General features: G+C 34.5%; 2 protein-coding genes across 6 annotated transcripts; both read right to left on the bottom strand.

Moving 5' to 3' along the window:
- Positions 1–125: 125 nt before the first annotated feature.
- On the bottom strand, positions 126–6,459 carry LOC133678712 (probable trehalose-phosphate phosphatase C). Of its 3 annotated transcripts, none has more exons than XM_062101171.1 (10): positions 6,200–6,459; positions 2,274–2,531; positions 2,036–2,176; positions 1,745–1,816; positions 1,504–1,629; positions 1,255–1,308; positions 1,051–1,152; positions 817–894; positions 577–717; positions 126–480 (listed from the first exon to the last, which is right to left on the bottom strand). In XM_062101171.1, exons 2-10 carry the CDS (start codon positions 2,448–2,450, stop codon positions 298–300), a joined length of 1,074 nt encoding a protein of 357 aa, XP_061957155.1. In that variant the 5' UTR covers positions 2,451–2,531; positions 6,200–6,459; the 3' UTR covers positions 126–297. The 3 variants fall into 3 exon arrangements, with proteins under 3 accessions (XP_061957155.1, XP_061957157.1, XP_061957156.1); XM_062101173.1 differs by lacking the exon at positions 6,200–6,459 and adding an exon at positions 2,757–2,960; XM_062101172.1 differs by lacking the exon at positions 6,200–6,459 and having other exon boundaries at positions 2,274–2,677.
- Positions 6,460–11,371: 4,912 nt separating this feature from the next.
- Positions 11,372–17,841, bottom strand: LOC133678627 (uncharacterized). Of its 3 annotated transcripts, none has more exons than XM_062101010.1 (2): positions 17,655–17,841; positions 11,372–14,261 (listed from the first exon to the last, which is right to left on the bottom strand). In XM_062101010.1, the coding sequence occupies exon 2, from the start codon at positions 14,121–14,123 to the stop codon at positions 11,784–11,786; it is 2,340 nt and encodes a 779-aa protein (XP_061956994.1). In that variant the 5' UTR covers positions 14,124–14,261; positions 17,655–17,841; the 3' UTR covers positions 11,372–11,783. The 3 variants fall into 3 exon arrangements, with proteins under 3 accessions (XP_061956994.1, XP_061956995.1, XP_061956996.1); XM_062101011.1 differs by lacking the exon at positions 17,655–17,841 and adding an exon at positions 16,743–17,623; XM_062101012.1 differs by lacking the exon at positions 17,655–17,841 and adding an exon at positions 15,368–16,694.
- Positions 17,842–25,117: the final 7,276 nt, after the last annotated feature.

Genomic DNA, 25,117 nt, shown 5'->3' with positions numbered 1-25,117 from the left:
GTCTTTCAAATAATAAAAATCATTAGTGGGTTTTGGCTAAAACAGTTGAAAAGATTTTTCGACATTAGTGTGGTGAAGTAAACTACTGGGTTTTGATACAATCTGGGTGAGTCAAGATGCAGTCATTCACAAACATTTGTCGTTATTTATATTGGCTAATTTACAAGCCGTGAGCATATGATACTACTATACAAAACAACAAATAAAATGGCTCCTGGCTTTCCTCCCTGTAATAAGTATAAACACATCTCTATTTCCATCCAAAATTCCTCTCCGCACAAGACCTGGCTCGACTTTTTAACTACCTACACCCCAGATCTGAGACAGTGACCTGCTCGAACTAGAGGCCTTCCTCCACCTTGCTAGACGCCGCAAGAAAGTCAAGACTTCCGACGGGTCATGGAGGGAGTAGGAAGCTTTCGTATCCTTCGGACTGGATGCTACCACGATTGGATACCCTTGGCCTCTCTTTTGAATCACCTGCAATGCAAGATTGTAAACATAGGGAGACTGATTCAGCAACTTAATCTTGTAGCAGGAATTCTGAACTAAAGAAATCGTTTCCTTGAACAGTACCTTGAAAGCATCTTCATCTGTCCGGTCATCTCCGATATAAACCGGGAGAACATCGGTGCAGTTGCCTAACCCTAGAGTATCGAGCAAATATTCTAGGGCGTTGCCTTTGTCCCATTCTATTGATGGTCGTATTTCCATAACCTTCATGTAGATTTCACAGAAACATTAGAGGACAATCATGTTAATCAGTTATAGACTTCTAGAGACTGATAGAATGTCAAAGACAGTACTTGTGCATACCTTCTTACCCCAACCCAAACGAAAGTCTGGATAGTGTTTCAGAATAGACTTCACCTTCTCCTCTAAGATCCCATAATCCTGGTTTCGAAAAGAAAATAATCCTTGTATTTCAAAATCCTTTCTTCCCATACAAATTAACTCACAATGTCATGCTTTTTATATAGATAGTTGTGGTGATGGTGATGCTGGAATGAAACAGAACTAAAAGATTTGGGCTTAGGGCTTTATTTTTACCTCATCTCTAACTTGTCGAAAATGTACAGAGACACAAAATCTGTTGTTTTCTACCCTGGCACCTTGTATTTTCATAATTGCCTCTTCCAGTTCTTTCAGAATCTGTTACAAACACACAGAATTTGTCACTATATATGATCATGAGGTGGAATTGGTGTCTGCTAAGACTAAAATGGATGTTCAAAAATAAAGAAGCCGACCTACCTTTTGAATTGAAGGTAAGAATTTCTGAGCAGGTTGAAAGACAGCTTCATTGCCCTACCAAAGTGAAGAAAGCATGTGATCAGTTATGAGGGAATTAAGAGAATGTCCATTCTTCTTTTCGAAAACCGTTCTACTACGATTGGGCATTTCCCCCTCTGTGTTCTTCGTTAACTCATTCTCATGGTTCTTAGCAAAGAACGTGCATGTTTCTAGACCAAAAAACAGGAAAAATGGACTAATCATATTTACCTTTCTGTCAAGGGATACAGTATGATATTTCCCCTCACTAGACCTAACAGGCCTAGGTGGTGCCATAATGTCCATCCCATGGCTTCCAGCATAATATATGTTATTCAACTGAACAAATCCTTTCACCTGCAGAGAAGACACCATGGATACCTTATCAAACTTTGCCTCATAAATTGCCCCAAAAATCTAATATATAGAAAGATTGCTAAAAGCAAGCAAAAAACTCTTCCTATGTAGTTACCTTATCTCTGCTTCTACCACTGATTATAGCTGTTGGAAAGTATTTCGCAACTTCACGAACTGCTGCACGCATCTGCACATTAATTGAGGGTTTAATGATTTATGAGTTTCTTGCTTTAACAACAATTGTATAGTTCGCATTGTTTTCTTGTAACTGTTCAATACATCCAGCATGATGCTTCTGTCTCTTATACTTGTGGATTTAACCCAGATACGAGAGAGGAAAACGTTGTGTGTGATTATGTTACGGAAAAGTTTCTCCACATTTACATGCATAAGCATTAGTGATTACCTCATCAGACATGAAAGCAAGATCAGGATCATTTACAATCGGCGAGAGAGTCCCATCGTAGTCTAAAAACACGACGATCTTCTTCCCCTTTGCATCTTTCATCATCTGATCAAATGAGGTCAATGCAGAAGGATGGTCCACCTAATAGTTTGGTATGTATTATGGTCAGATGCTTGCTGGAAATTAGAAGCAAGTTTGACTTTAATGCAATGGAAAATACTGGTGAAATTGAACTCACCATCCATGAACTGTAATTCGCATCATCAGAAACAGCTCCATTGATTACAGGATGACATGAATTTGGTGCTCTCTCATTTGAAGAGAGATCACTAATACCAGGCTGCACCTTTTGCCTGTTGGAAGATCTTTGAAATCCCATGGCCTGGTTAAGCTTTGCAAAATTTCTCTTAAACATATCTGTTTACCGGAAAAATCAACTTATATGCTGTCTCAGTTAGTGCCTTCGAGTTCTTCAGCTGGCTAATATCTAAAGAACCTGATGAAACCAACATACCAAACATTCGAGTATCCACAATTAGATCAAAAACCAATATAAAGAGAAAAAATCATTGAAACTTATTCTAATTAATAAACAAAGTGATTAATCTTTTTTAAAAAATGGGCAAATGGGCATTAACAATGACATTGACCCATCCATGCAGTTAACTGTATATATTCTATTTTGAATCATATATTAATTTATATCATTGTCAAAGCATACCAAGATGAGAATGACTGATGAGGAGTGGGTTTTGGAGTGTGGCTCAAAACGTTCTTCTGACATGCATCCTTTTTAACATGTAAACATCCAGGCCTCACAAACCAAACCAAGAGATAGCTAGCTCCCATGCATATACATGCTCAAAATTAATTAGTTGATAATTCATATGAACTACTTGTGTTGGTTACCAGAATTACTCTTGTCGACCCTTCATAGAGAACCCTTTTAAAACTTAATTAACGGTACCGAATGATTTCTTTATCATAAAAGCAGAAGAGGGCAGCTGGACAAATCCCAAAACATGACCTAATACAAACACAATCTTTATATTATATGGATTCAATTACGTATACAGGAGATGATTCCTAGACAGTGCAGGTGTATCAAATTCTTGAATTTGACTCCTGATGGACACTTCAGATTGTATATTGTATAGATACAGCTTTCTCTTGTTATTTCATTACGTGAAAGTGATAATGTAACATATTAGACTCCATAAAATTATAAACCCAAAAAATCCCCAAGTAAAAGAGTGATTATTTACGCGGTTTGCTACGTTGCAAACCGTGTTTTAAGGCCAAAAAACATTAATTTAATGTATAACTAGGCTCGGTGGACCGGCCATTCGATATCCTATAGTGATACATAAGCTTTCGTAAATCTTTTTGAGATATTTAGGATTTCATTGAACATAAAATTAATGTAAATTTTTTAGGGAAATCGATTTGGCAGAGGTAGTAAGGCATATCCAGAGAGAGGAGAAACAAAGAAAAATTCACCTCCCCTCTTTCTCAAAATATTGAGCTACCAAAAAAACTCAACCACTAAATTTTTAACCTTGAGTTAAATTGGAATCTATCTTCACTTCAAATTTTCAGCCTCATGATTCCTCAACTTGTCTCTAAAATATTCTTTAGAATACAATACTTTCACACTAGAACATATATAGAAACGCATGTAGTTGAGGTTCATATTTCTTGGGGACCACGTACTATATATCAACCATTAATTTTCTCATTAAATCATCAAGCTACAAGTGTTGTAGAGTAGAAAAGAAATCAAGACAAATGCAAACCAACACTTCAAATCAATTTTTATTCCTTTTAATTTCCACACAGATAAAAAAAAAAAGTAGTTCTAAAAAGAAGTTTACTTCCAAGATAAATATTTTCCTCATCATGGTAAAGTGAATTCCATGTGGGACAAGTTTCACCTGCCATTGGATAGAGACATGCAATAACTTTGTTGATTTTATCCAGAAAAAGCAGCCAAATCGAGGACAAGACATCAACTCCATAAAAAGAAAAAACAAGAAAAAAGTTTGTAACATCATAGGCTAGGCATGCAAACCCTAAGTTCACCATGTTGGCAAGAAACAAAAGGAACCCCCTTTGTCACCTAATCGAATTGAGAAACCTCTTTGGACACCCACATACCGACTCAAAAAACCAGATTTTTCTGTCCCTTCACCAAGAAAGCAAAAAGGAATCCTTACTAGGGGAAAAAAGAAAAAAACAGCGCAGAGGATTTCTTTTTGTTTTGTTTTGCATGATTAAAATTTTTATTTGGTACTACTGTTCAATTATTTTTTAAAATTTTTTATATTTTTAGATTGTTTTGATATATTATATTAAAAATAAAATTTACATCAAACATTTATCCTATGATGTTCGTATTTGTTAACAATTATGGCCATTGACTTACTGTAACCGAAAGTGTTTAAAGAAAGAAGACAAGAAGAAGGTTGAGAAGCAAAATCGAGTTAACAAAGAAAGGCCAAACCCACGTGTAAGCAGGAGAAATGGTTCTTTACTGAGCAAGAGACACGGCTTTGAAAAATACGCAAGTGAGAACAAGACCTAATCCCTAAAGAACAAGACAGACAACATCAAACACATAGACCAGGTGGCAAAGCCTTATAGAAAAGAAAATACCTGGAAAATACAGTTCGATTTAATATATATATATAAGCAGAAATTTTAAAAAAAAAAGTATCATGCTCTTAAGCAATATAATAATTAAGGTAATTAGGTGGAAAGGCAATGCATGATGATGAATGGAGATCTTCGCTAATGACACTTTTCATGGGCTAATCAATTCATTAATGACTTTCAGCTGGTTAAGTGATCACCGACCAACAGCAACAGTCCTTTTTTCAATACTAATTTAGATCAAATCAAAGCGAGATTAAAGGGTTGTTTGATTAAAATAAAACCCACTTTCCTCTTGCTTCCATGCATTTTTTTTTGTAATTTTGTTTTAAAAACTTTATTTTTATAGATGAGACCAGAAATAATTGGACCTAATTATTATATGTATTTTTTCCTTGTAGTAGAATAATATATGCATCACCTAACTAATTAATCATCTATGTCATTTATGATTAAGAGTCCATTTGATTACGTGGCAATTACAAAAATGGCCGCACTAAAAATATCGGACAATTACGAGTTGGCCACGTTACCTAAAATTTTTTTGACACTTGGTGAAATCAGTATCTCCTATGATCCCTAAATTATTGACCATCAAATCCAAACAAAACCCTAAAAATTGCACAAGCCAATTACAACCTAACCCTAAAAGGGTTTGTTCAAGAAAAGTGAAAACAAAAAAGTGTATTGTCACCATACAACTAATCACCATCACAACATGCTTTTAACCGTTTTTTAGGTACTAATCCTTTCTCTATAAGGGAGGGTCCTACAGCTCTACAATATTCCCCTAAACTACCAGAACTTAACTGAAGAATGGCACCTGGTCGGTCTGACTTCCAATCTCAACCCTGTATGGGTCACATCAAAGCATCATATGGCACGTGTCATATAGTTGTGGGTCTGATCAAGAGCGGTGGTTGAAAGTTTCCAGCTCTTGCACTGTACTTCGGTCTGACGGTCAAAAGGGCCTTCTTCCCCAGTCCATTTATGGGGCCGTTGAGAGACACGTGTACGGACCAAATGCCATTCGTTTACAAAAAAGAGTGTAAAAAACGAACACCCAACTGTTTTTTGTTTTTATTTCCACCGGTTCAGTGTTTCTTGAAGAAAAAAATTAATATTTAAAATTAGAAAAAAAACTGTTTAAATAAATTAGTGATCCCTGTAAGCTTTTAAGTGGGATTTCCAGGATCATTCATTTTTAAGATCTCACCTAATTTTAAAAATAAAAAGGGCTACTTTTCAGCACTTATGAGGAGAAGATCTTGGTCATTGATGGCCGGAAATTTGAAAAAAATAAAAATAAATCACAGCCATGAATGTGAAAACAACATAAAAGAAAAGGGTTTTTGCATTACAAACCGAAATTCCACTCACATTAAATAAAAGACAAGCATGCACATACATACATCCATGTTCATCGATCAAGAAAATTAAGAAGAAAAAAAGCTAATTAAATAGCATTGCAAATAAATAAAATTATAGAGAGGTGAAAGGCCACACACACACCTTGTTCTTGTGATCTCCTGATTGTTTTTCTGTCCCGAGTCAAGGAAAAGCTTGACGACAAGAGAAGACAGTTATGGCCGGCAATGGAGAAAACTTTAGCTTGTAAGGTATGTAGGTAGAGAGCAGAGAGCAGAGAGGATCGAAATGTTGAAGAAAGAAGATGGTGGGGAGGTCAGGGAAGAGGGGTTTGTTTAAATAGGCAAGGAAGGAAGAGGGTTTAGGGATTTTGGATGTTTTCTTGATGGACGTGGAAGAGACCTATTGCATTAAAACTTCCTTTTATATAATTAATCCCTTGTAATTGCTTTTGAATTTTTGTGATGTTTCTTTAAACTTTTCGTTGACCAAAATAGGACTCTAAATGTATCTCTTTCTTATATTTATTTTTATTTGGAGAAATATTAATTTCGTGCGATTGCAATTATGGAATTGACTTCAGCAGTATTAATATCTTAAAATAGGTAGGTAGGTAGGTCATGGAAAAAATATTTAATTTCGATGAATGTGCTCTTGAACACCATAAGAGATTTCTGAAAAAAATAATTAATTGAAGTTTGAATACCAATCAACGAGGTTGATTATTTAATTTTTTATTTTAACATCAATCATCGATGGTGAAAGTACAAACAAGAAGACAACACTTTAAAAAGACATAATTGAAGTTGAATAGGGTTGTCACACAAAGCTATAATTTATAATTTTATTATTAAATATTTCTTTTCAAGTAATCTGCCTCTATAAAAGCTTACAACTCCTTAAATAAATCAAAAAACTAACATAAACAAGAAAATTTTTTTTTAAAAAAGTTCTAAATCAGGTTGTCTGATTTATAATATGACATATATAAATATGCAAAGGAAAAAACAAAATTTGATGATGTTGTGTTTGTAAACATTATAAATCGATCCACATCATGGAGAGTAGTTGGAAAAAATTTCAAGAATTTATGATGTTAGATGATTTCAAGAGGTAATCACGATCTGGGTCATCGAACAGAAAACTCATGGTTTTATGAGTAAACATACCGGAGAATCACTTTCTTTTGTAAACCATGCAAAGAGCTTAGTAAGACCTTTTTCTAAATTTATAATTATTTTTCTTCAATTTAGTGTTTGTTTGTGAGATTTTTTTTAAAAGTAATTTGTTTTGCAAGCTTAACAACTTATGCGCGAACCAACTCAGATAGAGTTATTATGAAAACATATACAAGAAAGGAGGATAGAGAGAAAGATGTGCACCGATCTATTGATAGCATAGCCAAAGTGTTTGTTGCAAGTGTTTTTGGATATTTATAATAAGATTACTAATGTTTTTGGATAAATATGAATTTTGATTTTTGATTTTTTTTATAGAAAATATATAGCGCCGACATGGTTGTGATACACGAAGAAGACATTTTAACCCATCCTTCTCACGATCCTCAGTTATGGTTGGAGACTAGAGTAATTGATGAACTCAATAGGAATCGGGTTTATGATATTTCTATTACTACAACCCAAGATATGAGGATGTGCTATAGTGTTTTAACTGTACACACATTACAATTCAGCCCTAGCCAGCCATCACTGGCCATTTAAGACATGGTCCGAGAACAAGTTGAAGAATGATTCTCTGTTCTAAAGGCCAATATGGAAGAACAAAATAGGAAGAATTAGGAGAAAATAATGCATACATTATGACATATTATCCTCTGCCTCCTGGTTCAAGATTTTTTCCTCCCTCTCCACCTCCATCTTGTTATGAGTTTTTGTAATATAATTAAGATATTTGTATAGAATATTGATATTAACTATTAAATTAATATTATAAAATCTTGTTGTTTAATTTATTGTTTGTTGTGATTTTTGGTTTTAAAAAATGCAATTGGGATTATGATAAGTAAACATGAAAAGAAAAACAATTAATGAAATACATACAGAATCACCAATAGAAATTAATATTTCATTGGTGATACTGTCAGCGATATCCAAACTAATTTCGTTGGAGATTTACAAAATATTGTGGAGTTTTCAGACTCGGCGATGAAATCAAATTCCATAGGAAATTCCGTTGGTGATGTCATAAGTGATATTCACAAGCTGGTCAATGAATTAATGATGCCTGACAATAAGCTAACTGACAACAGGAACTCGTTAGCAATTCTGTCAAGAATTAAAATGTCGATGGACATCAAGCATAGATGCCAATGTAATATTCCTTGTCGATGTTTAATAATTTTTTTTGGTAGTGCGACTAGATTTAAAACAAATCATTTGCATTCAAACTAAATGCATTTACCAAAAGCTGCTCGATCACCATCTTCTTTTAATCTAGGTTAGGAATAGATCCATTCTTTCCTTGTGTTTGTGATAGAATTATTATTGCAACATAAATATGATTGTCTCCATTATTAAGTCCACCAATTAAAAATTCCCAAGAAGAAAGGACGGTTTGCATGGTTACCCTAATTTAAAATGAGATTAAAAAAAATGAAGATAAAATCGAATATAAGTAAGAGAAAAGGGTAAATAAGTGAAGACAAAACGTGTGAATATACTCCAAAATCTGAAGAGATACTACAAATCTTCTCTGATACTCGTAGGCCATAGCATGAAAGAGAAATCTACATGCATTTTATTCTATTATATAGTTACAAGATTTGGCATTTAAATTGCTCCTTGCTCATAGGCCATATATAGCCCAAAATATAGAAAGAAAACTATTGAGCTATGATATAATTAAGAGTACATGGTTACAAGATTTGGCATTTAAACTGTTTCTTACTCATGAAGAAGCAACTAAAACCATGGTGGATTTTGATACTCTCATGTTTATATGAATATATGATGTTCATATGAACTTAGATTTAGTAAAATAAAAATGAATGACGTTAATGTTATTCGTTTTTAATATGAATTAAAATTATATATGTATCTATTTATTTTAAATTTAACAAACACAAAAAAGTTTAAATCTTGAATCACATTTTATATATTTTTATAAAAAATATTAACAGTTTCAAGTCAATTATGAGAAGAACTAAATTATTGAGTCCATTAAATTTGCATTAAATAATAATTAATTTCTTGCGTATGAAAAAAGATTCCAGGATTTGAATATGAGACCTCTCAATTATAGCATACCTAAAACCTTGAAACTCTAGGCAAATAGGACCAAAACAACATCATTAACTTAATACTAGTCTCCCTTGGGGGAGCAAAAACATGTCTCCACTAAACAAAGCATGGGGAGATACCATCGCCACCACCACAAGTTTCCCTCTAGAGAAACAATAAAACAAAGCATATATGACAAGGAAACTACAAGAAAGGAGTGGTTGTGGTGGTGGCAGCGTCATTGAAGTTGAAGTTGAAGGTTGAAGGTGATAAAATATAATTAATGGCACCCTCTCTAGGTCTTTGAAATTCCCTGAAATCAACCTATATATTAGGGGTTGTTGCCCGTGAAACTTCTCTTTTCCGCCATTTGTTGAGTTGCATGTGTCTTCGTACTGTTGATTAATTAACAAATGTGTTTAATATTATTGATACAGCCCTAAGATTCTCCGTCCTTGATTAGCAGCTTGACAACTCTTCCTTGCATGGTGTCTTCAACGAAGACAAGCGATAATTAGCATCCACTGAGAATATTAATCATGTTCATAATGACTTTAGTGAGGATTCCATCCAATTATTTAGTACGACATACATAAATATATAGGAAGTCTCCGATGAACAGGAGATGCAATGCCACTTGTTAAACATTCGATTTTGAGATACTATCCTTTACAGTGGTCAAATTGACTGGTTTAGCCATTCAAGAACACGACCTATTTTTAGATGAGGTTTTCAAGAGATTTTGCTTTTCTGGAAAGGGATTTCAAATCTAATATGTTTTAGATTTATTCATTTGATATTGCTATCAAGAATGACTGCAAAGTGTAATTAAGAACACACAAAAAGAAAGCACTTTTATAAACATACTTTCAATTATATTACCAAACACAAATTAATTAAGTATATAAATTTGAAATGTTGAGCTGGCAATAACGTTTAAGTACATAAATAGTATCTTTTAGGTAGCGATTTGCGGTTGATTTAGAACTCCAAAACCAAGAAATTCTGACTGATTAAATTACTGGGAATTCTTTATGGAAAGTGACCGATAGCGGAGGACAGGCCAGTATAAAATATAAATGCCATCCTCAAATATATATATATATATATATAAATGAAAATTAACTAGCTGTTAAAATCTCAATGATATTGCATAAAAAAGAAAGGAAAAAGAATCCCGTCCCCATACTCAGATTTCTAAAAAGAAAAATTAATGGGGTAAAAGATGTAAGATAATGCTTAAAAAGAAAACCTCCTGTTTATTGAATGACAGGCCAGCCTGTGATTTTAAGCTCTAAATTGCACAAACCATGACTAAGCTTGGGGTTCAAAACTACATCGAACAATTACGCCAAATATAAATGGTAACTTCAGTCAAAGCTAGCTTATACACTGTAAACTATCTGTAAGAAATGGTTCAGCCTAACAAGATAACTTAGCCATGGATTGATCTAGGGTTAACCATTACTCAAGTCAACACCGATCCCCGTCCTGGATCGACGTAGACCTTTGGCGGCCAGAAACTCGTGCTGTGTAATCGTTCATGTATAAACACGCTAGACATACGTTAGCTTCAGAACGCAGGTAATGCACGTACAGAAATCAAATGCACCAATTGCATCAGTTGGGGTTTTGCTAACAGCAGATTGTTAGCAGATCATGCCAGTTGGTTTAGGAGAAGTTAACCCAATATTGGCATTGTAAAGCAAGATCATCAACATGGAAAACACCATACAACTGTTCTTTTCTTATTTTGGTAGACTGAAAACCAGGAGACTATGCATTGGGAAGGGAAGGAAAAACGGTGTTCAAATTCTGTAGTTAACTATACACGTCATGAAAAACCATTTATAAGCAAGAATGCTGTTTCATCAGAGAAGCAGCTTTCCTCTGATAAACAAACAGCTCAAACTATGTGTGTGTGTGTAGGAAATGAAGAGCTAACCATTATCATTCAATCAACAAAACAAGTGAAAATGAAAATTTTGCTTGGAAGCCTAAGCATGGATTAAACAATAGGAGTCTAAAGTACATGAAAAAAATTCAAGCATTATGCAAAGCAATTCAACAACAGAAATTGATGCTGGTAAAACTTGACTCTGGTCAAGGATGAGCTTCTTTATCGTTCAAGCATCAGAAAATTATACAGCCATAACAGTAAAACAAAACAAAAAACTCGGGATCATTTTCCGATCCAATTACAGCATCTCCAGTTATGGCAAAAAGAAGCATCTACAGTTCGGATCAGCTTTACAAAACAAAAGAAACTTGCCTATATTGGTGTGTGTTGAGCTGTTTCCACTAGCAAACTTATTAACTTTTGCAGGATAAGCTACAGTATTAGCTGCTTTGGCTGGCCTACGTACCGACCTTCATGTATCAACTCAGAAAACGTTCTTCAGTTTCTATCATCCCAATTCTCTTACCTTTTGAAGCATCCTCACCATGAGGACTGCCTGCATTTGTGGAGAAATCCAAGCCATTTCTTCCTAGGCCTTTCCACCAGTGTGCTCCATTTGTGCTTTGCTGACTTCCATAATCACCGGAGGAAGTTCTGAAGAGATGGCTGTTGGATCATCTCTGGCATGATCTTCACTTCTTATCATCTCCCTAGTAATTGAGGCATCATCAACCATTCGGCTTACCTCTGTTTGTGACAAACTTTGCATTGTTTGTTTGTCAGCTTCTCTACCAGTTGCCACCAATTCTGCTTCACTGGCTTCGGTAACAACCTGGAGAAATTCCGAAGGGATAGCAGCTGGGTCCAATTCCCGACAACCCTCCGGAGCGCTATGAGCTTCTTCGCCTGTAAGCACATGATTAGGGACCTGATGAGAGAAGCGGAACATCTCTTCTTTTGGAATCCTCTTAATATCATTTGGACCTACATGTCTACAAAAAACTGCCTTGAAACCAGCAACCTTAATAAGAGGAACAACAGATATGCCCTGTTCTTCATCGTAGTCATCAAGTACTTCTACCATCTCATATTCTCGCACCAATTCATCTGGGGTGTCCTCATTCCAGTCTGGAGACCAGTTTCTGTATAGAGCCCAGACATCTCCCTTTCTTGGAAGGATGCGAACAACTCCACGTGCGCCTTTTGACCATGTAACCCTATGTGAGAAAGAGTTTAAGGTTTTGCTGATTTCATGTCTGCCAGTCCGGAAATCACCACAAGTTTTTAAAAAACCAGACCCCACCCAGTCTAGAAGGCCAAATTCACTGTTGCTTCTTGAGTTAAGCCAACTGATCTTCATCTTAAAAGGCTTCAAAGAGATCACTGAGTGAATTCGAGCATAATATCGGGGCATCCCATCGTTTTCATCATAGGCAGCCCAGACCTGGTCATCACCAAAGGAACTTTCTGTTCGATCCAAGTCAAAATTATGAAAATCAGGATCTGGAACATTGATTGACAAAGGTGCTGGTGCCTGTTTAGTAGATCCATTGGAAGAAGTGCCAGCAGAGTCACCACTCTTACGTTTATTTGCATCATTGTTCACCAAGCTTTCCTGTGTTTTACTTTCTTTCAGTTTCACCTGATTTGAGCTCCATTCTTTAAGTTTTCCACGCACCTCCAAGAGTCCCTTCTTCATCAAAATGTTTCGAAGCTCGAGAAGGGACAACTCTCGTCCAGTGATGGACTTGGTATGAATATCTGAAAAACCATGAACCCTTTGTGCTTCAAATTGGCCCCTTCTTGGTTCAGATGAATTTCTGATTCCTGCTCCTCCATTTCCAATGACTGCTTGATTCAAAACATCAGCTCCGTGATTGTTCATGCCAGTTTCATCACATCTCCTCCTTTTAAAGAGTTGGTCTGCTCTAAGAGCAGAATTACCCACCCTTTTGGAAGCATAACGCTTCTCCCATTCAGTGGCTGCCTGTGCATCCTCCTGCTCTCTCTTCAATTGGTCATGTGTTTTCTGAACCACACTCTTAGCATGACCAGCGGTTGATGTTGATGCAATTTTGCCTCCAAAATTACACCATTGGAGATTTGGACCATTAGTTGAATTGTGTACTCCAAACCCCTCAGATCCTGAATTTTGACCACCATTTATTTGAGAATTAAATGCATTACTATTTCCAGCATGATGTCTTGGATTCTGGGATGACTTCATAACGTTTGAAGGTGGATCCTTCTCAACAGCCAAAAAAGGCTGATGACAGTTGGGGCATAGCAGGTTGTGATTCAGATAAACCCTCAGATACTCATAATGCATCATACATCGACTGCAGATAGTCCAAAACGTATCAGGTTTTTTAGATGACGGAGAAGGGACTAATGCGGGCCTTGACTGCATATTCTTGTTCTGAGTCCTTGTATGCGAAGTTACAGTACTGTTGTGATTATGAAAGCCATTTTCCCTATGTTGGGCAGAGGGAGCCTTAGTCTGGGTTGATACTCTCCCCTGCCATTCTGCAGGACTCAGTTTCTGATTGTATGCTCGTCTCTTTTCCTTATCAGATAACAAGCCCCAGGCCTCTGAAACCAGCTTAAATGCATCATCTGCACCCAGAGACTTGTTTCTATCAGGATGAAGCATGAGCGCTAGCTTGTGGTATTGTTTTCTGACTGTCTCATCGTCAGCCCAGGGGTTCGCACCAAGCACGCCGTACCAATCAACTTCTCCATTACTAGTTCTGTTCTCTGCAGAAATATGAACGTCAAAAGTAGTCAGCATTTGGGATAAACCATCGAGCTCGGGGTACAAATTTTGAGCCTTTAAAGCAAACTTCTTTGCCCCAGCATAATCCCTCCCCATAAACTTCTTCTCAGCAATTTCCTTTGCCCTGACTGCTTCATCTTTGTTGCACTCCATAATATCTCGATGTCCTAGAATATAGCCCTTGTCTTGTGGTTATATGAATGTTTCTAAGATTTCATCCACAAGTCATATGTTCCACGGCTCCAGGTTCTTCATTTTTCAAGACAAATGGCACTGTCATTTCTCTGACACCTGTTCAATGCAGAAAAAAGTTAAACTAAAATAAATGTCAAAGAGATCTAATGTCAGTTATTGTAGCCATATAATTACAAAATAAACACGATATTCATACAAATCGCTCATACAAATCGCAACCAACAGTACTTGAATTTCTTATTCCTTCCCAAAAAATAAATCTCCAGAAAAATAACTCTTATAGAAATCACATAATTCTTTATTTTACTCTAGAATGTATCACATTTATTTACATTAACAAGGAGAAGTTTTCAATATTTGACAGAATAATAAATCTCAGTCTCTTCTAATTTGAGCAACAAATGTCAGTAAAACTTGCAGCATGACATACAATAATTTGATAAAATAAGAAGTGCTCATGGACCACTCATCGTGTAATATAATTCCCTAATACCTATGAAACATAGAGGCATGTGAATCACTTCATATTGGAATATTTGACCTATAAACATAGATGCACATGAATTAATTCATATTGGAATATTTGATCTATAAACAAAGATGTGCATGATTCACTTCATATTGGAAAAGTTAAGTGATCTTTTTCCTATCAAAAGAAACACATAAACCCTAGCAGTAACTTCTTGTGTGTCATTGTGCCTAACAATGAATCTCATGCTTCAAGCCCACAAAATCCTATCGGGCATCATCTACAATATACAAAAGGGTTTGATTCCATTTTAAGAATATGCAAAAAGGTGGGAAACATTCAATGGCTTAACATATATACAAAGTCAATATATTAAAGGGCAGGAAAGAAAAAGGATAGGGCACCACAACAGACATCAAATAATTCAGACAATTAAAATATAGGCAAATGCCACCTGCCTGCATTGCATGCTTTTCTTTACTGTCAGTTATAAATGAAAATCATACATGTGCATGTACAAAAGCACACATGCGTGCACATATGTAAGGGTCACCATAGGTTTTCAAAGAAAGGCAGGGTTCACCAACTTACAGGATATAATTATGCTACTTGAATTTTAGAAAGTATCTAGTATACAATTATGATGACAGACAAACACAACACGGATATTGTAATGAGAATAAAGTACAAGATATTGGACAAAAAAGCTCCCAAGTTCTAGACACATGAATACCTGTACTGTGTCTTTCCAGGAATATCCTAAAATGGAGTGATCATGTTTTTCACCTTAAAGACACCAAAACAGGGATCCATTAGGATTACATTTGAACTTGTACAGGTGCTTGCATGCAATGTGTCCACTACTAGCTTCTGCCGAAACTCTTCCATTTTTCCCTCCCAACAAATAGGTCTTCCCCCTAGTCATGTTATCTAACCAAGAAGGCCCTGTGACTCGTCCAACCTTTAAATATAATCTCAATCCGGTATGCATAGGTTTTCCCCCCCTTATAATTACAAGTAGAAATACTTGGCACTTTCAAACCCTACCATATATATTCATAGTGAATGGTGATATCAGGGAAAGGAGAGAACACGATTTTCTAAAAAAAGCTTATGTAATATCCAACAAATAAATAAGGTACAAACACTATTCATTTTATGGGTTAAAAACTAATGTCAAAGAATTATTATTGTTTGACACTCCTAAACATCATGGCATAAGAGGACATGTTGGGGCAGTTAACACCCGATTTATGTATTCTATTGTGCACAATTCCTACATCATGCAGACTTAACCAGCACTAGGTAACTGTGCCACACACCAAGGCAATGCCACTTTTCCAATTTTCTTCCTTTACAAATGTAAAACATAGACATGGAAAGGCAACATAATCAACATGCAGAACACATTTTTACTTGAGTAAAAAAAGGCTAGTTAATAATGCATGAGTGCTTTCTGTATCAAGCCTCACAAACAAGAGCTACTACACCTTATTCGTGTTAAATAATAAATTTGAAATCCATATAGGCATATCTATATATAGATGGAAAAGGAGTATTTTTTATTCTTAATTTCTTCCTTTTCCATCTTAAGCATATAATGTTGGACTTCCAGGGAAAATAAATTCAGCTTTCGAATAAATATAAGTAATTTCTCAAATCATTTGTTGTTAAAATAGTTTTTTCCATCTCTCAACAAGAACCATTTTTCATCTCGATGACTAAATAAGAAATGCACTTTGCAAATGGAAGTCATTTTTTCCAATTTAGTTTTTCCCTTTGTTCTTCTCAATTTGTAGATTCAGAGAAACCATATATCTAGAGAAGTCTCATGGATGGTTGTTTTAAGATTCTTTAAAGTTCAGATCATAATGTGTAAAATATTTTTTTCCCATTAAGGATCGATGATACTGGACAAAAAATGAAACTTTCAATTTACCTCAAGTACAAAGCTTATCTTTAGCTTTCATAGTATGATTTGAAATCATACATTTAGAGGAGCGGCAATGAAGTAAAAGTTAGCTTCAAAAGGTACCATCAACACAAGGAAAAGAAATATGTAGAAAATGATCAAACATGGTATAAACATAAATATAATGTTTTATCACCTATAAAAGTTGCGCACTTGTTTCTTTCGAATCCTGATCTTCCCTTAACGTGTCAAATTCTCGAACAATGGCAAGAACATTACCATAACATTTGAAATTCAACACCAAAAAGTTCCAAAGATAATCAGAATCTCCTGTTCGATATTCTTAAAATAACACATTCCCACCTTTGCGGAGCTACCATTACCTCAACCACAATTTGCAACAGGACATAAAGAACCAATTCTGTATAATAGATTCAGCTTTTAATACTCTAGATTAATACTAAATTAAAACTTTTCAACAACTTGATTATCACAAGAATGCTAACACAAGCAACATGCAACATTCCCACAAAATTCCTATGGATCCAAATCCATAACAAGATACAATCAGATTCAGAATTCCTACCTTCTTAAGATACCTTATCAACTCATTTCAACAGTCCAAACTCTAAAGTAGTAGCATTTACAATAACAAACTAAGATAGCCTCAAATTATCACACACACATTCATTTGAGAACAAAAAAGCCAACAGACAACAAGCCCGCAAAATGTAAACTAAAAAAGGTCCCGTCTTCACTTCACCATTTCATGTTCTAAACAATTCAAGAATCACATCCAACTCAAATTAAACATCCACAAAAACAAAACATAACAAAACCCCATTAGCAAACAGTAAAATAAATAAGCCAAAAACACTACAATCGATCAAACAAGAAGTTATTCATGGATCTACAGTGATAGGGTTTTTAAAGCAACAACTAACGGTCAAATTACACTCATTTGAATTATTAGCAAATTAACTTTAAACTGAAACCCTAGATTCTAAAGTCTTGAAAGCAGTACCCAGATTGCTAATCTTGCAAAAAACAGAATAAAAAACAAAACTTTATCATATGGCCCAAAAAAGCTTAAAAAATGAGAAGTTACCTATAGAAAGGAGAGTCTTTTCAAATGAAGAAAAATTGTATCAATCAAAATGCATAATGGGTTTTCATTTTTTATTTTTTTTCAAAAACCCATTAGAAACTCTGAACTCTGAAGAGCTCTCTCTCTCTCAGCTCTAAAGTGCCCAAGGAAGCATAACTGAAATAACAAAGAAAATGAAAAGGCAAGTGGGGGTTTGGTTAATATTTAAGTAGGAGTGTGCCCTTTTTTAATTATTAACCCAAATCCTACTTTTTTATAGTGAAAACAAAGTTGACTATGGTTAAATTTTAACTCCTGAATGGGGTTCAAATTTAACCTTGGCATTGTGGTGGGTTAGATTTTAACTATAATTGGGTTTGCAAAAGTGATTAAATTTGATGGATTATTGTGGTGATATTACCCTATAATGGATTATTAATGGCAAATCTTAGTGTTAATGACACATTGCAGAGAAAGCATGGTTAGATTTTCTTTTTTCCATTTTAATTAACCATACAAGATAAATGAACATGATTAATTTTGAGGTGATATTATGAATATACGAATTAATATAGTAGGTGATAACTAGTGAATTATTAGTTACAAGACTAAAATAGGATGAATTAGGTATACCAAAAAAATTACAAGAAATTCTTTATATAAGATATTTTACACTGAAGGATAGTTTTGTCATTTCAAAATGCTTTTTAGCTTGCAAATCCAACTTTTTATAATGAGAATTATTTAACCAGGGTTAAATCTTAACTCTTGAATAGGGTTTGCATTGGCAAAGCAATGTGCCTGATTAACTAGGTTCCAGGGTTAAATTGAGCTGCAAATTTTGTGAAATATTTATGGAGAATTGCCCTGAAAATTATTGCAAATGTTGCAGAAAATCAGTCTTTTCCTTGAAAAAATCTAAACATTCAACTGCAATTTGCTTTATACAGCACCTGTTAAGGCTATCTGAGATGGTTATCATAACCAATTATGGCATTCTCATTATTACTATACTTTAATCCAGAAATTTTAACCTTCGATTGTTATTTTTCTACTTTACCCTTTTCCCCCCTCCAAATGTATTTATTATCATTGATCATTATTAGAATATCTCTTGTATTCAACTTAAACGTTGAAGTTAAAGTTTTCCGCAGGATTTGTTTGGCAAAAATATATTCTCTCTGAGATATCTCACTGACAAGAGGCCAAGGTTAATTGTAACCGTAATCTCTGTTATTGCCTGAATTTAATGTGATTGTACAAATTCTTATAACTTGTTTTGATCCTTCCACGTGTTAGGCTTGAAAGTATCAATCACTTGTTATCCACAACAATAAAGCTTGAACGTAAGAATCACATGAAATAAGCCTCCCAGAAGGCTTTCTTTTTGTCTTTTTTATAATTTTACAGTCACCTAGTGCTATCCTTGAGCTAGTTTCTGTCCAAAAAGCAAGCTGTCCGCACAAAAACAAAAGGGTGTGGAAAATTTCACGTCTTATAGCTCTGGTTTTGTTGATGTTGGACAATTACATGCTGCGTTGGAAGATCAAAATACAACAGAATCATTGTCCATTCATGGTCAGTATTGTCATAGTTTTGAACGTAACTAAGATTGAGTCATGGCATGTATCATTAGTTTTACTCTCCAGGTTCTGCTAAGACAGGCTTTTCACCATTGAAAGCAGCCACTGATTTCTCAACCACAGCAATCACTCTTCATTCTTGAACCACTTGAAGTTTCTGTTAGCAACCAAACAAAATAGATTGGTCAGTATTTTGTTTTACCAGCTGACTGTGCAAGAGGAAGGAAATATTAATCAGGCTAATCAAGACAGAATTTGTCAGTATTTTGTTTTTCCAGTAGCTATTCGATTCAAACTATCAGCTCCGTAATTGCACATGCCAGTTTCTTCATGTCTCCTCCTTTTAAAAAGGTGGTCTACTCTAAGAGAAGAATTATCCATCCTTTCTGAAGCATGACACTTCTCCCGTTCAGTGGCTGCCCGTGCACCCCCCTGCCTTCTCTTCACTTGGTCATGTGTCTTCTGAACCACACTCTCACCATGACCAGTGGTTGACATTGACGCAACTTTTACATCCAGCAAGATTCATTCCAGTAAAATCACTCCACTGGAGGCTTGGGCCGCTAGTTGAAACTTGAAATGCGGACTTCAAACCTCTCAGATCCTGAACTTTGACCACCATTTCTTTGGGAATTAAAAGGATTGCTATTGGCGGCATGATGTCCTGCATCCTGGAATGACTTTGTAACATTTGAAGATGGATCTTTCAAAACAGCCAACGAAAACTGATGACAGTTATGGCAAGCAGTTTGTGATTCAGATGAACCCTCAGATACTCACAATGCATGATACATTGCTTGCAGATAGTCCAGAATTTATCCGGTTTTCGAGTGAAGGTGAAGGGACTGATGCAGGCCTCAACTGCATATTCTTGTTCCAAGTCGTTGTGTGCGAAGTGACGGTACTGTTATGATTATGAAAGCCATTTGCTCTATGTCTGAGTTGATACTCTCTGTTTCTTTCCTGCCAGATTGAGCTTCTGATTGTATGCTAGTCTCTTCTCCTTATCGGGTGACAAACCCCAGGCCTCTAAAACCAGCTTAAATGCAACCCCAGGCACCCAGAGACTTGTTTTTATCAGGATGAAGCACGAGAGCTAGCTTCTGGTATTGTTAGTCCAGGGATCACACCGAGCACACAGTACACAAGCATGATATTATAACCTCATAATTACAAAAGACAACATGATATTCATACAATTCACAAGCAACAGTGTTTGAATTTCTTACTCCTTCCCAGAAAACAAATCTCCTCCAGAAAAAATAACTCTAGCTAAAATCACGTAATTTTTATTGGCGTTAACAAGTAGAAAAATTAAAGGACAGGAGAAAAGGATACGGCACCACAATAGACATCCCATAATTCAGACAATTAAAACATAGATAAAGGCCACCTACCTGCATTGCACTACTATCAGTTATAAATGGAAATCATGCATGCACATATACACACAAGCATGCAAGCAAGAGTCATCATAGGCTTCCAAAGAAAGGCGGGAAGGAACTCCACCAACTTACATAATATAATCATGCTAATTGAATTTTAGAGAGTGACAAGTACACGATTACAAAGACAAACACACAAAAATGGATATTGCAATAAGAATGAAGTATAAGAAATTGGATAAATCAGCTCCCCAAGCTCTAGACAAATGAATAACAGAGCGTGTCTTTCCAGGAATATCCTGAAATGGGGTGAATATTTATGAGTCTCTCAAGAGGAATAGCAAAGCCAACGTTTTTCACCTTAAAGTCACCAAAACATGGATCCATTAGGCAACATGATCAAGTGGATTTATCCAAGATGACATGTTTCCAAATTTCTTCCTCGCAATTCTAAAACATAGCAGACACAGAAAGGCAACATAATCAATATGCAGACCACATTTTTACTTCAGTATTGAAAAGACAGTTAAGAATGCAGGAGTGCTTTCTGTATCAAGCCTCACAAACAAGAGCTACGCCTCTCGCATGTTAAATTACAACTTTGAGATCCAGGTATACGTATTTGCATATAGATGTAAAAGCAACACTTTTTATTCTTATTTTTCTTCCTGTTCCATCTTATGCATTCCCAAGCACATAATGCTGCACTTAAGAGGGAAGATAAATTCAGATTTCATGTAAATAAAAGGTAGTTTCCTGAAACATTTGTTGTTGAAATAGCCTTTTCCATCTCTCAACAAAAACCAGTTTTCTTCTCGTCGGCTAAATAACAAATGTGCATTGCAAATGGAAGTCAGATTTGCCAACGTAGTTTTTACCTTGCTTCTTCTCAATTTCCAGATTCAGAGAAACAATATATCTAGAAAAGTCTCAATGACGGTTGTTTTCAGATTCTTTTAAGTTCAGATCATAATATGTAAAAATGGTTTTGACAAAAACCTCCAATTCAGCTCTCAATTCTGCAAAGATTCAGCCTTTTAATATTCTAGAGCAATGCTGAATTAAACATTTCAAGCAACTAGATTATCACTAAAACACATCCCCACAAAATTCCTGCAGAACCAAATCCATAACAAGATACAATCAGAATCAAAATTCCTACCTTCTTAAGATACCTACCAACGCCTTTGTACAGCCCAAACTCCAGCATAACAAAAGGCAGTAGAATTCACAATAACAAACTCAAGATAACCTTGAAGTGTCACATAAAACAACTAATCAATTCATTTGAGAACAAAAACAGCCCAAAAGCAACATGCCCCCATAATGTAACCTAAAAAAGCTCCCATCTTTACTTCTCCATTTCATTTTCTAAACAATCCATGAATCACATCCAACCCACATTGAACATCCACAAGAAAAATTAGAATAAAAACTAAAACAATACTGTAGAGTGATAGAGTCTGCTAGACCCAATTGTCTTGCCCACCAAATTCAATGATATTGAGTCTGACTCCGCAACAAGACCTAATAGCGATTGAATAAGGCTCCGCAACCAAATCCAATAAAATTTAAGTTTGACTGGGTTGTCAAACCCAAGGCTATTAAGCCGCTAGACATAATTGCCTTGCCTGTCAGACCCAATAGTATTTGGATCTAGCTCTGCAATCACACTTAAGATTATTAGGTTTGACTCGACAATCAAACTCAAAACTCTTAAATTTGGCATTGTATATTTTTTATATTTGTTTTAGATTTAAAAAAAATTATTATTGACACGCTACGAAGTACGAGTAAGAAAATTCAGGAAATATGTTATCCAAATCAACAAGTGTTATTAAGAATTTATGATTAAGTCCTTGGTTCCTTTTAAACTTTGATTTTGATAAATTATCAATTAACGAGCTGACCTCCATGAACTTTCTAAAAAAATTGTAGTGACACGCGCATGGAGTGTCATGCTAAGCTGCCGCCCGCCCCCCAAATTTCCTCATCCAAGCTTGAGATACATTATTATTTTCTTTTCAAGATTTTGGTTTCTTTCAATCGATTTCCAGACTTTTCTAAGAAAAAAAATTCAACTAACCGTTTTCTTTAGTTTGAGTTAAGAAATTTTAAGTTAGTTTATTATTCTTTTTTAAAAAATAATTAAAAGTATAGTTAAAAATTTTTAAAAAAATTTAAACTTTAAAATCAATATTTTAAAAGATTTGTTTTTTTAAATATACTATAAATATTTAAAAAATAACTTTAATTTATGTGTAAATTGATTGAAGGAATTGTATGATTTTTCAGACGAAATCCATGATGAATGAAAGGTGCGTTATTGAAGCTTTAGGGTGCTTTTCAAAGTAAATAGTGTTTGGAAGCCGGTGCGATTGTATTTTGAAAATTTTTAATTTTTTTAAAATTAAATTTTAAATTATTTTAATATATTTATATTAAAAATAAATTCTTAAAAAATAAAAAATAAAAAATATATATTATTTTAATACATATTATCACGAGCCCTGAAGCCGAAATGAAGGTTACAGCTGGGAGTGGCTCCACACGTTATCGCAGCCCATGTGGCACACTGTGACTGGTCCATGGCCATGTAAGTTGAGATGGTGACGCTAGCTAAACCTGAGCCGCGTGTCTCATCAGCGCGGAATCGAAGGAGGGGCCAAATGATTACGTGTCGGCCGTTAAAAAGGCCTAACTTTCTCCCTGAACTTGACCTCATAATTTTGTGGCAGCCGACACATCTCACATGATTCATATTTTATTTTGCAAAAACATAAAAATTAAACAAGAAAATTAAAAACTAAATCACTAAAAATTATTCTGAATTTTGAGATTTTGATTCCGAATTTCGAATCAAATTTAATTTAATTTTCAATCTTTATCTTTTTATTTTGAATATCTCAAACTATTTTTTATCAAAACTATTTTTTATTAATTTTGATATAAATGATAATCTAGAAGAACAACTTATGTGATGAAAACATGTGATTTAAAAATTAGAAAGTAATTAACGGTGAGATAGAAATCTGAATGAAAGGACCTATTTTTTATCCAAAAAAAAAACTCACAATACTCAAATAAAAAATAAAATTTAATTAGAGACTAAGTTCAAATTCAGGGTACCTTTGAGTTATTTATTATTATAAAAAAAACTATGAAACTATTGTTCTAAATATTCTTTAATTTTAATCCTATAATTTAATCTTCAATTCATTTTCTCTTACTAAGCCTAAATATTGATGTGCTTTTGACTTTGATATGGTAATTTTTTTTTTGGATGAAAATAATGTTGATTTTTAAAAATAAAACATAGGATATTAACTAAAAGAAAGCAAAAGCAAGTTAGACATTTGTCTAAATAAATAGTCTTGACAACCATTTTTTTATTTTATCTAATAGGTAATTAATGATTTAATTTGAGAGTAATTATACTCTGGATTTTAACATTTGATACGAATAAAATATTAATGAATTTCTCACAAGTAGAATGAAAGTCTACTGATTTTTTAAATAAAAATCATAACTAATCAATTAAATATAGAATATAAATAATATTTGTACTTAATTATCCAACAACAACTCCCTTTCTATATAAAAGTGTGGCATGCCAAACCATTTAGTAGACGGTTCATGGTAAGAGTTTGGAATCAAAATATTTATTTTTTCTATAATCTCAAGTTTGAGCCCTGTGGTTATTAATATGATTGTCACTGGAAGCTTACATGATCGTTAACTTCATGACCCATGAAATTAGTTGAGATACACGCAAACTAACCTGAAAATCCACGTAAATAATAATAATAAAAATTCATGCCATGAACGAAAAACGTTTTATGTTAAAGTGTTCATAAATTTGTTAACATATCATCATCATCACTCTTGAATACCATCAACTACGTACGCACTGCTCATTCCTTGTAAATAAATAAATTCCAAAAAAGAGATATTTGAGAGTTTGTTATCATGTCAAGATGGTGTATTGCTGTGGTTTGATTCTTAAAATATAAAAAAAGGATAAGAAAGTGTTTTAGACGGCTTCATAGCACAATATCCCTCTTTGAATAATCATTCTCAATCAAGCAATATGTTCTATAATATAAACATGACAAATATAATTATGAGAGCCTTTAAAAATATATGTCTCATGCTTTTGTCTTAAGATTCTTCCAGGTTCGCGGTTGTTATGCATACAACCCTTAACAGCATAAAACATGCGGGCATTAAAAATATTTTTTTTATTAATACGAGTGTTCAAACTAATTTGTGTACGTATATCTCGACTAGTTTTATAAATTCTAAAATTAACAACCATGTAAGTTTTTAGTAACTTTGAAATTTATAGGATTCGAACTGGTAACCTTTAGATAACAAACCTAGAACTTGACCAATTGAGTTATATCCTTCAAAATTATAAAAAATATATTATTTTTATCTTTATGCTATTGCTCCTTTTATTTTTAATGATGGACCTCACCACAAACAACATACGCAACGGCTAATCCAATCACAC

The sequence above is a fragment of the Populus nigra genome, chromosome 18 (genome assembly GCF_951802175.1).
Source record: "Populus nigra chromosome 18, ddPopNigr1.1, whole genome shotgun sequence".
Classification (NCBI taxonomy): domain Eukaryota; kingdom Viridiplantae; phylum Streptophyta; class Magnoliopsida; order Malpighiales; family Salicaceae; genus Populus; species Populus nigra.
The sequence above is the reverse complement of the archived record's forward strand: the minus strand, read 5'-3'. Positions and strand labels throughout refer to the sequence as shown.

Excerpts from the sequence above, each read along its gene's own strand:
- LOC133678712 (XM_062101171.1), bottom strand. The coding sequence starts at position 2,450 with ATGTTTAAGAGAAATTTTGCAAAGCTTAACCAGGCCATGGGATTTCAA. Across the intron at positions 2,177-2,273 it reads CGAATTACAGTTCATGGATG|GTGGACCATCCTTCTGCATT; the intron begins GTGAGTTCAATT and ends CCAAACTATTAG. Across the intron at positions 895-1,050 it reads TTCGACAAGTTAGAGATGAG|GATTATGGGATCTTAGAGGA; the intron begins GTAAAAATAAAG and ends TTTCGAAACCAG.
- LOC133678627 (XM_062101010.1), bottom strand. The coding sequence starts at position 14,123 with ATGGAGTGCAACAAAGATGAAGCAGTCAGGGCAAAGGAAATTGCTGAG.